The following is a 16,543-nucleotide window of genomic DNA, read 5'->3' on the forward strand; positions in this document are numbered from 1 at the left end:
AGTCACTACTCCGCATGATTTGCCACAAACGTTCGACGAACTAGGCCTACCGTTTTTCCTTAATGATGACGAACTTAAAGTGGACGATGCGGCTCGCCGTGATCCTGTTTGTTGGGACTTTGGTAAGTCATAACTTTATCAAAAGCAACCGTTTGTAGATATTTCATTGTGTAAAAAGTGTGAGTGTGTATGTGTGAATTTCCTAGTCCAAATTTTTGACGCTCTTAAATATTAAGCTACTTTTTATATGGGTAATATTTGGAGAATTCCAAAGAATTTAGCCCATATAAAAAGTATCTAAATTCTTTGCGCGTCTTATAAATGAGACTAGTGAATTTCCATGGTTTTGTTGGTGTCCCAGCACCCCTACTTAATCAGATTTTAGACTAACGAAAGTTGGGACGAACTTTGAATGATAGCTGCAATTTCCAGCTATTTATTGTTGACAGAAAGATTTTTTTTTAATTTTGAGGTGGTCTTGTGTGTAGTTGAAATAATCCAACTCCCAGCTATATTGACTCTCCGGGTCGCTGTACGTACATACTCATAAAAGCTCAGAGCATTCAAGAATAACTAGTCTTGTGTGGTGTGGGACGAGGAATGCCAGACGTTTCTCCCCCAGGACGTTTCCTCCCGAAGACGTTCCCCCCCCCAAGACGTTTCCTCCCCAGACGTTTCCCCCCCCCATTTTAGTTTTAGTGCAGACGTTTCCCCCCCCCCCCCAATAAATGTATCATTGTGTGGTTGAAATAAACAAAGATCCCACATGGTGAATTCTAACACAAGAACATCAAAGGTGTGCTTTTACTCAATTTATTAATACAATAGTTATAATTGTTTAAGTAACATACTATTCCACTTTAAATGACCATCAAAGAACATCAAAGCTGTGCTTTTACTCAATTTTTCAATTATCTCAATTAATGAAAGAAAATTTTCAGGCACTTAGAAAAACAATTATAATTAGATCTATTTAATTCGTTAAATTTGTTTGAGGCTTCCCTACAAACAACCATAAAAAAACACCCAGTCACTTTTACCAAAGACCTATAAAATGTATTCTATAGGTATTTGTTTTTACTCACTCAGGACTCAACTTACATCATTTTTTTTTCAAATAATTAATTATTAAGACACATAAAATGCACTGAATTTTAATACTAATCAATAAAGTTATTTTTTTCACATATCCCGTCATTATTACAAATAACTACTTCTAATATTTTCATATTATGTGGACGTTTCACCCCCAAAATGGGGGTGCAACGTCTAGGGAGGAAACGTCTTGGGGGGGGGGACGTCTGCCACCCTGGGACGGGGAGGGGGGCGAACGGTACTCGGATGTTTCGCCCCCAAGGTGGTTCCACCCTCGTCGTTTCGCAACAAATTAGCGGAACAATGTTTTTTCACATATCATTATTGTGACATTATTTTGTATTTTGTTCATTGATGGGATTTGAATAAAATATGTAATAAAATGGGAAACGTACAAGACAATTTCAGAGCTACAGATAAGGTGCGTATTTCCGTAATTACCCAATGTAAAATTGCTGATTACGCATAGAATAATAAAACTCTGTGTACCATAACCCAATTGAAATTGCTGATTACGCATACCGTATTTTTCCTCTGCTCAGCAAGTAAATCCGGTTACTAGATTTACCGAAAGCGCGCTTTCGGTATATACCCAGATTCTTTCTGCTTCGTCCAAGCTCTTTCAGTAAAACATTGAGCACAATAATATAAATATGTACAAAAGAAAGCATCTATGTAACTTCATGTTATTGTTGTGAAAATGTCAAAACCGCAAGGCTGTAAAAAGGGAAATATCATATCCCAGACTCAAATACTAAATTTTTAGTTATTTAACCGTGAGCAACACAAAATCAGAAGCGAAAAATATAGTTAAACTAATTCTTGACAATGTTGTTACGGAGGCTGACAGTGCTTACATTGTAAGAAAACTCCAATCAGAAACTACCCTAGTTATCAGCTTCAGTTTAACTTTACCAGTTACCAGTTTCATACAGAGTCACACACAAGGAATGTGTCATGTTAAGATTGCACAAGGATTGTACTTTTTTTTTAAATCAAGACTGTATACATCTACATAATAGACCAATTCATTGTTATTGTTTTGATTCCGAATTTTCGCGCATGCGCGATGCGCTGGTAGGCAAAAGCACTGGGTACAGTTACGATAAACATTATGTCGTATAGATAATGGCACGTGTTTAGTCAATATATCGAAAACATTAACAACAACATCATAACACCTAAATACTATTAAAGATATTGCGTTTTTAATGTCAATATTGTTTAATCAATACATGTATTCTTATCTATAAAAAAATATATACTCGTTAGTCATTAGCATCAAGGTAAATGTGGTCTGAAGACTAAACACCGACAATATCACAAAACAAAGCTATGCATTAGCCGTTTTATTTCTTGCAGAAGGATTTCATAAATTACAAAAAATAATAATGCACCCCATTATATTATTATAATTATCAATTATATGAGTATGAAAGTGTGATAAAAAAATATGAGTGAAAGAACAGGGGTGCATTAAAATCTGACACTGTAGAACAAAACCCTATTAAAAGCGAAGTGCATGACAGTATTTAAATGTTCATTTTCTTTTAAATTGGATGATTTGTTTTTCGGGTGAATAACACTATAGATGAATCGTAACATACAACTGAAAAACACAACTTCACATGATGCAAATTAACATGTGAATTCATGTATATTGAAATTTCTTAACTAGTGTATATGAGTGACAAATATCTTACATTTTATAATATATATCTATATTGCTTTTTATTTTTCGTAAATATTATTTACCCCGGTAGTCATACGTAATTTCTTGTTTTCATGATGTCGTTTGTGCATGGCCGTAACATTCAATCTTCAAACGGAATGACGTAGTTTTAATGAACCGGTACCCGCTAAATACGTTTAATGATTATATTTACATTTACCAATTATTAAATACGTTTTTTTTAAATTACCGGTAAACAGGCTAGTATCTTCACAGCGTACATTTTCTAATTATATATACTGGACAAATTACTTTAAATTTTTTACGATATGTAGCATATCTAATTGAACAGTTGAACTTCAGCGGTATATTACTCAACCCCAAATAACTGCTCAATACTACTAGAAAGAGAAGACATGGTGGTACCATCAATTGTGATTAATAACCAAACTTTCATATACCACCTGTGGTCAGGGACCTATTGTTTGTATTGGTCCCTGCTGTAGTTTATGACACTTTGCTGTTAGTTAAGTAGGGACAATATCTGATCAAAACGAGATAATCGGCTTGTGCTGAACAAAGGGGCAATTAAACACCGGAATACAAAGGCTAACACGATTTTAAGATTGATGCAAACAATCAAATCAAACCAATTAAATTAAATTAATTTATTTAATGTGTCAAAGTGTTAGTTTTCCTAGACAGACAGACAAGACTTTTTTTTAGTAATTTCCTTTTTTATTTCTATCGTCAACATAATATATTTTGCATATAAAATATTATTATGTTTAAAAATAAACAAAAGTAGTATATATATTGTCTTTTTTCCCGATATAAGTTATGGTACATAGCATCTATAAAGACTATGGATGGTGTGAAAAATATGTTATAAACAGTTTCAATTTCGATATATATTTTATTATATTATATTTTATATATATACAAGGGAAAAAGTGTATACATGTTGCTTTAAGCTAGGTGAAACTATGTCACAAAGTATATTTACTTTTTTTATGGTAGGTGTACCCATTGAGCATAAAAAGCGCACAACGAATATACAATATATGTAATTTATTTTGTGTAGTCGCGATTTATTCTCTTGTTAAATTATATTATTAAAAGGACACAAGAAAATCAATTTATGGTGTTGTTTTTTTCCTGTTTGCATTTAAAAATAAAATATTTTGCCAATAATACTACCGAGTTTATAATGTGTGCATTGATGTAATCAGCTATAGTCAGATTACAGTATGATATAATTGCAAAATTTAGTTCAATGTTTTGGAAGACTTTTTTTAGTTGACTTGCACAATGTACCTCGTCAACATCACAGTCATGTGGTTGATATTGATACGCGCCAGAAAACACATTTTAACAAACACGAGTATGAATAAATCAAATGTATATTGGGGTACATAAGATGAACAACTGGTAAATTACGTTATACGATTTAACAAATTTGATCTGATACTCAAAGATTCCTTAACACATAAACAAAGTGTTATTAGTTCAGACCCTGTTCTTTAGTTGCAGCAATTGTTCATACTTAATAACAGATGGATTATGGATTATCATAGTGGTAAGTTAATATATGCTGTGTGCATGGAATCGATCTATTTGTTGTTTGTTTTCATTCTTATTTGTTTTAGTACAGTACAACAACTTTTGGGATGTTTAAATCTAAACTCTAAAAATGATCGTATACATATCAAAATATATTAAATAATGTAGTTAATATAGATATAGAGCGTGACAATAAATATCATGCTCGATATCTCCCCTTTGATCGTGTCTTTCTTTTGCCTACCAGAGTGGCGCGGATAAAAACACGCAGGTGCGCGTGACGTCACGCGTGAATTGGTCTATTACACAAGATCTCTGAAACTACTCAATCAATTAAGAGTGGAACTTCATCCAGCTCATTCAGGTAAGCATTTGAGAATTTAAGACAATGAAAATACCCAATTTCAATACCAAAATAACCTATTTTCCATTAAAGTTGTGGGTACCAACTTTTTTTGTACCCAATTGAAAATGAAAATACCCAATTGAACTCAAAAGTAGTGGGTATTCACCCAATTACTCAGAAAATTTATATGGAGCTCTGAAGACAATTCAAACCAAGGAGACAATTTACCCACTAGACAATGATGTTTTTCTTGTAATTAAGGTCGCCAGACAACTCGCCCCAAAATATGGTCAACCTCAAATGTTTTGGACAATTCGTCCCAATCAAAAGACCAGCCCCAAATGAAATGACAACCTCTAACAAATTATTTTGTCATATATAGAAGACTTCTTGTGAGAAAAAAATGTATTATATAACAGTTTTGACAATAAAAGACATGCAGAGTATACAAAAACGAATAATACGATGAAAAAAAACTAGCAATGTGTTGTATTCATAATTTATAACAATTGCATACTCAAGATACAAATAGCAATAACCACTGATTTTGAAAATTGACATAAACCCAGTAAAATTATACATTTTCTGATAGATATTAGTAAACCATTTCCAAATATGTATGGTTTGTCTATCTTACATTGTCTAAAGTAATGTTAGTGAATGCGGAAACATTGAAAAATCCCATGTGTAAAAATTGTCATTTTTCATTTTTTCAAAATAGTCAACCTGGGTGTATAATTTGTTTAAAATAATGATTTAAGAACACATTTTTTATCCAAACTTTTAATAATTCATTACAGATACATTTCAGCTATGTTAGATGTCCTTGCAATTGGATGGTCCGGCAGGATTCTGGTCTGAAACACGTTACCCCCCACCAACCCAGGACCCAAAAATTCCTGAAATAGACAATACAAAGTTGATTTTTCTAAATTGCAAATGTGCATGTGATTCAATATCACAGTTGAAATAATGTACAACAAAACAAGAATTAATGTTCAAAAAACAAAAACTTATTTGGTTAGTATTTAAAAAAAAACATTATCCAAAACATGTACAACTGCCCCACCCACCCAATACAAATGTGATACAACCTGGTATTTAAAAACATTTTCTAAGTAATATTATTTCTCTTAAACAAAGTTTTATTTATGAATTAGCAGTTAAATTGAACAGGAAAAACACTTACGGTTGAATATGCAGCCAGTAATCTGAATTCTTATCCAAAATTCTGATATGTCGGTTGATTAGGAATGGCAGCACCAGGAATTCTAAAAGATCGACAATGCATTGCTAAATTAAATCTTATATACTTTTGTAAGATGAAACAGAAACACTATTTGTTAGAATAGTTTAACACACACCTATTCAAAAAAAGATAAACATATAATAAAATAATTAAAAAAATATTATAATAATTACTGTAAGAAGTTTCGAACTCATAATAGGCGAATGTATGTAACAGCTCAATATCTTTAAACAATCTTCTTGGATTTAGTAAATCATTGTCGATACATTAATTAAGAGCTTGTTTTCTTCATGAAAGGAACTCCAAAGATGCTGAAATATAATAGTGCACTGCATGCAAATATTAATTAAGTGATACTGACAAACTGAAAGAACAGAACATTTAACCGCAAATGTTTTCTACAAGCTTTTACTGATTCAATGTTTCTTTTTTCAAAGTTTGCTAAAAAATCATGCTGAGATCAAAATTAGCCAATTGTAAGGGCATTTAATATTTCATCCATTTAAGTCATCTTTTTAATGTAGCGCCATATGATGAAATAACTGGAATTCCTTTGCCAACTGAAGTAATTTCCAATTTAATTTTAATAGTAATATTAAAATTAATAATAAGATGCAGTCACACATACTGTTTGTCAAAAAGGCTGTTGAAAAACTGATCTTTCACTGGAATATTCCTGTCAACCAAAAGGTGAAGGTTGTTGTGTCTCGTCAGAGTCCGATATCTATGCAAATGAACAGACACATACATATTTTTGTCATCATACTTACAAAGTACATTTCCAACAATAATATTATTTCTTACAGTAGGGGCATGTGTATATTCTGTATTATTAAATAATTAAGTTTAAATTCAGGATATAATTGTTAACCATCAAATTCAATGTCTTCAACATGCAACTGCTTAAAATGTTACTTACCACAATGTAACTGTGCTCATGTATTTGTGAAATCCCATCATAATCACTGTCCAATAGATCTTTGTCAGTCATGTTCTCTATAAAATAACAAGTAAATAAAATAGAATTTCAATACCGGTATGCACAAAACCTGCGACACATAATAACCGAGTCTTAGCATTGCATCCTCAATTTTGCAAAGGTTAATTCTAGAACCTAACCTTTATATATAATAATATCCATTTATTTTTTGTATATTAATCATGTAAATGAAATAAGAACTGAAATTAATTATAGCAGTTTTAACACGTTAACAAAACTAATAATGAGATGGTGTGCGAATTATAATGCTCCCTAAATGTATAATCAACTTAAAACTAATAACGTAACTTAGCTTTTAAGTTTATGATTATGATCAATCACAGAAGTTACATTTTACATTTGTTACAAATGAAGACAAGTCCGGTACGACATGGCGCGGGTACGATCTGGAACAGATTTTCTTTGACATAATTAACACAATGATTTAGGTGATTTAAGTGAATTCATACCTGCATCGATACCAAATGAGACGATTTCTCTTCCTGCCAAACAAATACTGTGTTTATCGTACCGATATCCGTAAAACTGCTCAAAAGATCGCTCCCGAATTCACCGTAACAACAATGTAATAATAGACCAATTCATTGTTATTGTTTTGATTCCGAATTTTCGCGCATGCGCGATGCGCTGGTAGGCAAAAGCACTGGGTACAGTTACGATAAACATTATGTCGTATAGATAATGGCACGTGTTTAAATACTATTAAAGATATTGCGTTTTTAATGTCAATATTGTTTAATCAATACATGTATTCTTATCTATAAAAAAATATATACTCGTTAGTCATTAGCATCAAGGTAAATGTGGTCTGAAGACTAAACACCGACAATATCACAAAACAAAGCTATGCATTAGCCGTTTTATTTCTTGCAGAAGGATTTCAAAAATTACAAAAAATAATAATGCACCCCATTATATTATTATAATTATCAATTATATGAGTATGAAAGTGTGATAAAAAAATATGAGTGAAAGAACAGGGGTGCATTAAAATCTGACACTGTAGAACAAAACCCTATTAAAAGCGAAGTGCATGACAGTATTTAAATGTTCATTTTCTTTTAAATTGGATGATTTGTTTTTCGGGTGAATAACACTATAGATGAATCGTAACATACAACTGAAAAACACAACTTCACATGATGCAAATTAACATGTGAATTCATGTATATTGAAATTTCTTAACTAGTGTATATGAGTGACAAATATCTTACATTTTATAATATATATCTATATTGCTTTTTATTTTTCGTAAATATTATTTACCCCGGTAGTCATACGTAATTTCTTGTTTTCATGATGTCGTTTGTGCATGGCCGTAACATTCAATCTTCAAACGGAATGACGTAGTTTTAATGAACCGGTACCCGCTAAATACGTTTAATGATTATATGTACATTTACCAATTATTAAATACGTTTTTTTTAAATTACCGGTAAACAGGCTAGTATCTTCACAGCGTACATTTTCTAATTATATATACTGGACAAATTACTTTAAATTTTTTACGATATGTAGCATATCTAATTGAACAGTTGAACTTTAGCGGTATATTACTCAACCCCAAATAACTGCTCAATACTACTAGAAAGAGAAGACATGGTGGTACCATCAATTGTGATTAATAACCAAACTTTCATATACCACCTGTGGTCAGGGACCTATTGTTTGTATTGGTCCCTGCTGTAGTTTATGACACTTTGCTGTTAGTTAAGTAGGGACAATATCTGATCAAAACGAGATAATCGGCTTGTGCCGAACAAAGGGGCAATTAAACACCGGAATACAAAGGCTAACACGATTTTAAGATTGATGCAAACAATCAAATCAAACCAATTAAATTAAATTAATTTATTTAATGTGTCAAAGTGTTAGTTTTCCTAGACAGACAGACAAGACTTTTTTTTAGTAATTTCCTTTTTTATTTCTATCGTCAACATAATATATTTTGTATATAAAATATTATTATGTTTAAAAATAAACAAAAGTAGTATATATATTGTCTTTTTTCCCGATATAAGTTATGGTACATAGCATCTATAAAGACTATGGATGGTGTGAAAAATATGTTATAAACAGTTTCAATTTCGATATATATTTTATTATATTATATTTTATATATATACAAGGGAAAAAGTGTATACATGTTGCTTTAAGCTAGGTGAAACTATGTCACAAAGTATATTTACTTTTTTTATGGTAGGTGTACCCATTGAGCATAAAAAGCGCACAACGAATATACAATATATGTAATTTATTTTGTGTAGTCGCGATTTATTCTCTTGTTAAATTATATTATTAAAAGGACACAAGAAAATCAATTTATGGTGTTGTTTTTTTCCTGTTTGCATTTAAAAATAAAATATTTTGCTAATAATACTACCGAGTTTATAATGTGTGCATTGATGTAATCAGCTATAGTCAGATTACAGTATGATATAATTGCAAAATTTAGTTCAATGTTTTGGAAGACTTTTTTTAGTTGACTTGCACAATGTACCTCGTCAACATCACAGTCATGTGGTTGATATTGATACGCGCCAGAAAACACATTTTAACAAACACGAGTATGAATAAATCAAATGTATATTGGGGTACATAAGATGAACAACTGGTAAATTACGTTATACGATTTAACAAATTTGATCTGATACTCAAAGATTCCTTAACACATAAACAAAGTGTTATTAGTTCAGACCCTGTTCTTTAGTTGCAGCAATTGTTCATACTTAATAACAGATGGATTATGGATTATCATAGTGGTAAGTTAATATATGCTGTGTGCATGGAATCGATCTATTTGTTGTTTGTTTTCATTCTTATTTGTTTTAGTACAGTACAACAACTTTTGGGATGTTTAAATCTAAACTCTAAAAATGATCGTATACATATCAAAATATATTAAATAATGTAGTTAATATAGATATAGAGCGTGACAATAAATATCATGCTCGATATCTCCCCTTTGATCGTGTCTTTCTTTTGCCTACCAGAGTGGCGCGGATAAAAACACGCAGGTGCGCGTGACGTCACGCGTGAATTGGTCTATTCCGCGTAAAGGGGAGTAACTCTACTGCACAGGAATAGTGGTGTTGGAAATAAATAAATATATATTATTTCACGCGCATATACCTGATTCAAATGGTTAGAATTTATTAAAAAACACAATAATTGATTTATTAAAAGCTAAATTTCATCTGTGCGCATTCGTCGTGCTACTAACAAGCTTCCTTCTCTCTCCTGAAATTTTCAATAAAAACAGTTGTTCTAGCGAAGTTATTCTGGTTCTAGTTGCGGTTTGAGAAATTTAAACACATTTTAATCTAACCTTAATTCAACTCAGGGTAGCTCAGGTCGCTAATATCGGTTTTGGTAGGTTTTTTCCACAGCCAACTGTTTTCCCGCGATACGTCCTTGACCTTCCAGCGAAAATAAAACACAAACAACAACAACAGGAAATAGCAATGTTTACAGGAATTCTCACATGTTTTGTCCTACTCTCAATTGGTAAATCGCTGTTTTATGTAGCCAAATGTGATCCTGACACAGGTGGATATTTCATCAGACCACACAACCATTCAGGTAACCCTCATCTGCGAAAGACCTATGTAGGTCGCCTAGTGAGCAAAGCAAAAACTCAAAACTTTGTAAGTAAGGCTAAACCAAATAAAAGCTATTTATTTATTCTAGTTTTGACACTATCCGCCGATATTGAACTCAATCCTGGCCCAGATTATCCATGTGGAACTTGTGGTTTAAATGTTCTTGAACATGACCCCGCCATTTTATGTGACACCTGTAATTTGTGGTTCCACATTCACTGCGAAGGATTTAGCCTGCCCGATTACTCTAACTTGGTATCTAGCAATCAGTCCTTTTCCTGGTTGTGTACGAACTGCGAGTCTACCAACTTTCCCACATCTACTTCATCTTTGTCGTCCCATGAATCCCACAATAGTTTTTTCCTATTGTCAGACTCAGAATCCCCCCAATCTGCGTCTCTTAGTATTAATCCCACTGTCCCCCCAAAAAATGTTAAAAATTTCTTCTCCAGCCTAAAAGTCATGACCATAAATTTTCAATCCATTGTAAACAAGAAACTAGAATTCCATGCCCTTCGTGATTCAGATAAACCTGACATAGTTTTTGGCACAGAGTCATGGCTTACACCCAAACACACTGATAGCGAAATTTTTCCTCAATCCTTAGGTTACACCCCATTCAGACATGATAGAACAACAGGTAAATCTGGGGGTGGGGTCTTTATCCTGGTCAAAAATACAATTGTTGTCTCAGAAATGAAAAAGTTGCAAACAAACTGTGAAATCCTTTGGTTAAAACTTGAAATATTTGGAGCTCAACCCCTGTACTTGGGATCATACTACAGACCCCACGAACAAGATGAAAATAGCATATTAGAATTACACAAGTCACTACAACTGGTTAACAAACTCAAAGGTAAAGTGTGGCTTACTGGGGACTTTAATTTTCCAAAACTATCCTGGGACAGCCAAGGTATTCCCTCAGTTAAAGATGGTTGCTCCCTTCCAAAACTCTACGATGACTTCCTATCACTTATAAATGACTTCTCTCTCCAACAAATGGTCAGTTTCCCAACAAGGTTAACAAACACTTTAGATCTGTTCTTTACGTCAAAGCCCTCTCTCATTAAAAATGTAAAGCCAGTAGCTGGTATCTCTGATCACGACATTGTTCAAATCACTTCCGATATCAAACCCCGACTAAATCGACAAAAGCCCCGCACTGTACACCTATTCCTTAAAGCAAATTGGGTCAACTTTCAACAATACATTGTTTCTAGGTCCCCTACCATGTTCACAAATTACCAATCTAAGTCCATCGAAGAGCTATGGACTGAATTCAAGGACCTTCTCCGAGAGGGATCAGACCTCTTTATTCCCTCAAAGAGGTTAGGATCAAAACCCTCTCTTCCCTGGATCACCCAAAGTATCCTAAGACAAATAAGAAAAAGAAATAAATTATATGTTAAACAGAAAACTGGCAGTCCCAAGGTCAAACAACAGTATAGAAAACTCAGAAATCAGGTTAAAAATAAAATAAATCAGGCCCACAACAGTTACCTTGAATACGTACTCGAAGCGCAGTCCGGTGATCCAGACACCCCCCACACAGGTCAAAATTTCTCCCGTAAGAAGCTCTTCTCCACAATCAAAAATGCTAAACAGGATACCCAAGGTATCGCTCCTCTACTGGAAAATGATAATCTTATCACTGATAGCAAGGGTCAAGCAAACTTCCTCAATCGCCAATTTCAGTCCGTCTTCACCCCAATGAATCCTCTAAAATTAGGTCAACTCTGTTTAATGAAAGCCCAAACCCTGTTCAGAAACACCCCTAAGACAAAATACCCCAAAATGCCCGAAATCTCTATAAGTGTAAGTGGTGTCCAAAAGCTTCTGTCCAACTTGCAGACTGGCAAAGCTTGCGGCTCTGACAATATCAAGCCTATTGTCCTCAAAAATCTAAGCATACAAATTGCCCCCTTGGTTACCAGACTCTTTCAAAAATCTCTAGACACAGGCACTGTCCCCTCCGACTGGATCAAGGCGAACGTCACCCCCCTTTTCAAAAAAGGCGACAAAAGTAACCCTGCTAACTACAGGCCGATTTCACTGACATGTGTTCTTTGCAAAGTCATGGAACATATCGTCGCCTCAAACATCACCAAACACTTCCAGGTCAACAACATTCTTTTCCATCTCCAGCATGGCTTTAGGTCAAAACTGTCATGCGAGACACAGCTCATAGGACTTGTAGAGGACTTATCCAGGAACCTTATTCATGGTCAACAAACAGATCTAATACTCCTGGATTTCTCGAAAGCGTTCGACAAGGTCAATCACATGAAGTTACTCTACAAACTGCACCAACACGGCATCCAAGATAGCACATTACAATGGGTTAAATCTTTCCTTATAGGTCGACTTCAGTCTGTCTTGGTAAATGGTGACAATTCAGACGAGGTTCCAGTCACATCAGGTGTCCCCCAGGGCTCTGTTCTCGGCCCTCTCCTCTTCTTGCTCTACATAAACGATCTGCCAGAAAACATAGTGTCACAGGTCCGGTTATTTGCTGATGACACTGCTGTCTACATCACGGTCAACAATCCCACTGAACAAAATACCCTGCAAGAAGATCTAGATCGGCTACAAAAATGGGAACACACTTGGGATATGGAATTTAATCCTTCCAAGTATACGGTTATGAACATCACCAGGTCAAAACGTCCCTACAAATCCACTTACACACTCCACGGTCATATTCTAGAAACAGTTAGTGAAGCTAAATACTTGGGTGTTAGCATCACATCTGACCTCAGCTGGAATAAACACATAAACCAGGTTACTGCAACAGCCAGTCAAACACTAAACTTCATCAAACGAAACATTCCCATAAAACACCCACGCATTAGAGAATTTGCCTTCAAAACCCTGGTCCGCCCACAACTTGAGTATAGTAGCTCAGTGTGGAGCCCACACACACAACACAACATAAACAAGATCGAGATGGTCCAACGCAGGGCCGCTCGATGGGTTACAAATGATTACTCATATCACAACAGTGTCACACACATGCTAGACAAATTAGGGTGGCGTTCACTCGAGAACAGAAGGTATGACTCCCGGCTACTGATGTTCTATAAAATTGTCCACGGACTGGTTGCTGTACCAATGCCTCCCTATGTCACTCCTCCGACCCGGCTCACTAGACATTTGCACCCTCTTTCATTCAGACAAATCCCTACTCCAAGCAACTACTATAAATTCTCCTTCTATCCAGCCACTATTGTCCTATGGAACTCTCTACCAGCCAATATTGTACAGGCACCTACCCTGGACCAGTTTAGGCTGGGGGTGACCAAACTAGACCACAGTTTCTAAGCAGGTTGGCTGTTTTTAACCTTTTATCTGTATATTCCTTCTTTTAACTAACACTATCACCTTTGTTTCTATGTCTCACAAATACATTATGTATTACTTTTATCTCCTATACACTTCTTCCTTAATTTCCTAGCACTGACACGCACCTGCTTGTAATGCTAATTGTTGGCGACTAGCAGTATATATAGATAGATAGATAGTGAATCTGCCTTCTTTCTGCAAAATATTGGCCTTCGAATTTTTTACTTTCACTTTTGAGCAATGATTTTTTATTTTCCGGTCATGGCAAGGTCAGATACTGCTTATTTGGACATATCTCCTCCCACATATGCAAATTTTTCATTTGGATTACTTCTTTCATGCTCGTAGTGAAGCGTTAAAAACACCCCACATTTTTCGGTCAACTTTTTGCCTGAACACCGATTGCGCAATAATTTGCATAGCAGGTGCGTGGTTATTGCTAATACAAACATTTTTTATGAAAAACCTACTAAGCATCAATTATGACATGTTACATGAAATAAATAAAATGATTTATGAAGAGAACGGTTACAATGCTAATTGGGAAAATCATTTTAATGATTTCAAACATGATGGTTATAAACAGCAAGATTGCATTATTTGCATGTCTATGGCTCTAAGGCTCAATATTGTCAGTCATTTCAAACATTTATAATAATGATACAGCATTATAAACATATTAATGAACATCCAACTAATAAAACGGTTGTCTGACGACCTTGAACGGCCCGTCTACATGTATGTACAATGTTTCTTCTTTCTTCGACAGTTGCAGTTAAGTAAATCTTTAAACAGTCCACACAAAATGTAAAATATGAAAGTTTGCATACAATATACAAATCTTATGATGGTGATTGTGGTAGTAATTGTTTAAATTATTTCAGATAATAGTACAGTACTAACATATTGTTTTATTTCTTAATAAATAAGAACTTGCTGTTGGATTTAAAAAATGACTTCATTAATTGTTTTATGATCAATATCTGGTCCAATCATGAATATTAATAAGGTCGTTTTCGTACTTTGCCGTACTCGACCCCAAAATAAAAATCACTAAATTGTTTGTTTTCAACCGGATTTTCAGTGATATCCACCATAAAAACACGTTTTCTTAAGGTTCTACCTATAGATGTATCCCCAAACTTTCACTTTAAAGTTATGGTAGCCAGAACTATCTATTGTCATGTTGCTTGCAATGAAAAATGTGTCTTTTATGTATTGAATTAAAAAAAAATATGTACAAATATTGTTTTAGAAGGATTTGTCTAAAAGATTTTAATCATTTTAATATGTATTTACAGTTTGTTACGGTCATCTCAAAGTATTCTGATATCAAAATTGGCGTCGTTTATTGATTGATTATTTTTTTTATTGATTTATGTTTAATATCCAATTAATTAATTATGAATTTATTGAGCGTATATCAGCTCGAAACGTCAGAATTTTACGAGGAAAACTTCTAAAATAAGAGGCTGTGAAGTTAAGACTTCCAGTTTTAACTTCATTTATTTTGTTCATATTGTGAGTCATTCTTTCTTTTAGATGGTATCAGCACAGATCAGCTCTGATGAGCTTGGTCTATCATGTAGTAGTGGAGATGATTTGGGATTGTCCCTTGGGTCTGACAGTGATAGTGAAGAGGCAGATGAAGTTGGTATGTCACTGAGCTCTTCCAGTGAATCTAGCTGTGATGATGATTTGGACGTGCAACTGAGTATAGATGTGGATTCAGTCTATGCCAGACCTCCTCCCATGAAACCTGTAAACCGTCTACTGTTCTGTAAGTTATTAATTCTGCCTGACCCTTCATAAGACAGGGGTGGCAAAATCAAATGTTTGAGTGCCTGAGTCGTACATTTGCTTGTCTGTGCAACATAATTTTTTTTCAATTAAGTTTTGTGGACAACCAGTTTTTAGCTCACCTGATAATGATTGCTCAGGTGAGCTTTTGGGATTGGTCTTTGTTTGGCGTCCGTCCTTTCACATTTGGTTTGTAAACACTCTAGAGGCCACATTTCTTGTCTGATCTTCATGAAACTTGGTCAGAAGATTTTTCACAATGAAACCGCGATCGAGTTCAAAACTGGGTCATGCTGGGTCAAAAACTAGGTCACTAGGTCAAAAAAAGAAAAAAAATGTAAACACTGTAGATGTCACATTTCATGTCCAATCTTCATGTAACTTTGTTAAAATGTTTGTCTTAATGATATGTTGGGTGAGTTTAAAAGTGGTTCCGGTCCGTTGAAAAACATGGCCATCAGTGGGCGGGACAGTTTTCCATATTGGGCTATACATAAACCTTGTGAACACTAGAAGTCACAATTTTTGCCCAATCATCATAAAGTTTAGTCAAAACATTGGTTTTATTTATATCTAGGACAAGTTCGAAAATGGTCCCGATCCAAAACACGGCCACCAGGGGGGCAGGGCAGTTTTCTCTATATGTATGTTGTAAAAACATGTGAGAACTCTAGAAGTCACATTTTTGGTCCAATCTTCATGAAATTTGGTCAGAACATATGTTATGCCCCCATATAGCAGTTGAACTGTCAGTCTGACCGTCCATCCGAAAACTGAAATGTTGGCCAGAACTTTTTGCAATATTGAAGATAGCAACTTGATATTTGACATGCATGTGTATACCAAGGAGCTGCACATTTTGAGTGGTCAGTGA

At 34.4% G+C, this 16,543-nt stretch overlaps 1 protein-coding gene and 1 long non-coding RNA gene across 3 annotated transcripts; one reads left to right on the forward strand and one right to left on the reverse strand.

Annotated features, from left to right (window-relative positions):
* LOC127831366 (uncharacterized) lies at positions 1-15,681 on the forward strand. The gene is made up of 2 exons (XM_052356335.1): positions 1-122; positions 15,412-15,681. The coding sequence occupies exons 1-2, from the start codon at positions 63-65 to the stop codon at positions 15,679-15,681; spliced, it is 330 nt and encodes a 109-aa protein (XP_052212295.1). The 5' UTR covers positions 1-62.
* Positions 5,202-7,511, reverse strand: LOC127832044 (uncharacterized). 2 transcript variants are annotated; one of them, XR_008026650.1, is made up of 5 exons: positions 7,375-7,511; positions 6,845-6,921; positions 6,554-6,649; positions 5,866-5,947; positions 5,202-5,575 (listed from the first exon to the last, which is right to left on the reverse strand). It is a non-coding gene; the product is annotated as an uncharacterized LOC127832044 (long non-coding RNA). The 2 variants fall into 2 exon arrangements; XR_008026649.1 differs by lacking the exon at positions 6,554-6,649.
* Positions 15,682-16,543: the final 862 nt, after the last annotated feature.

This window comes from Dreissena polymorpha, chromosome 5 (genome assembly GCF_020536995.1).
Source record: "Dreissena polymorpha isolate Duluth1 chromosome 5, UMN_Dpol_1.0, whole genome shotgun sequence".
NCBI lineage: Eukaryota > Metazoa > Mollusca > Bivalvia > Myida > Dreissenidae > Dreissena > Dreissena polymorpha.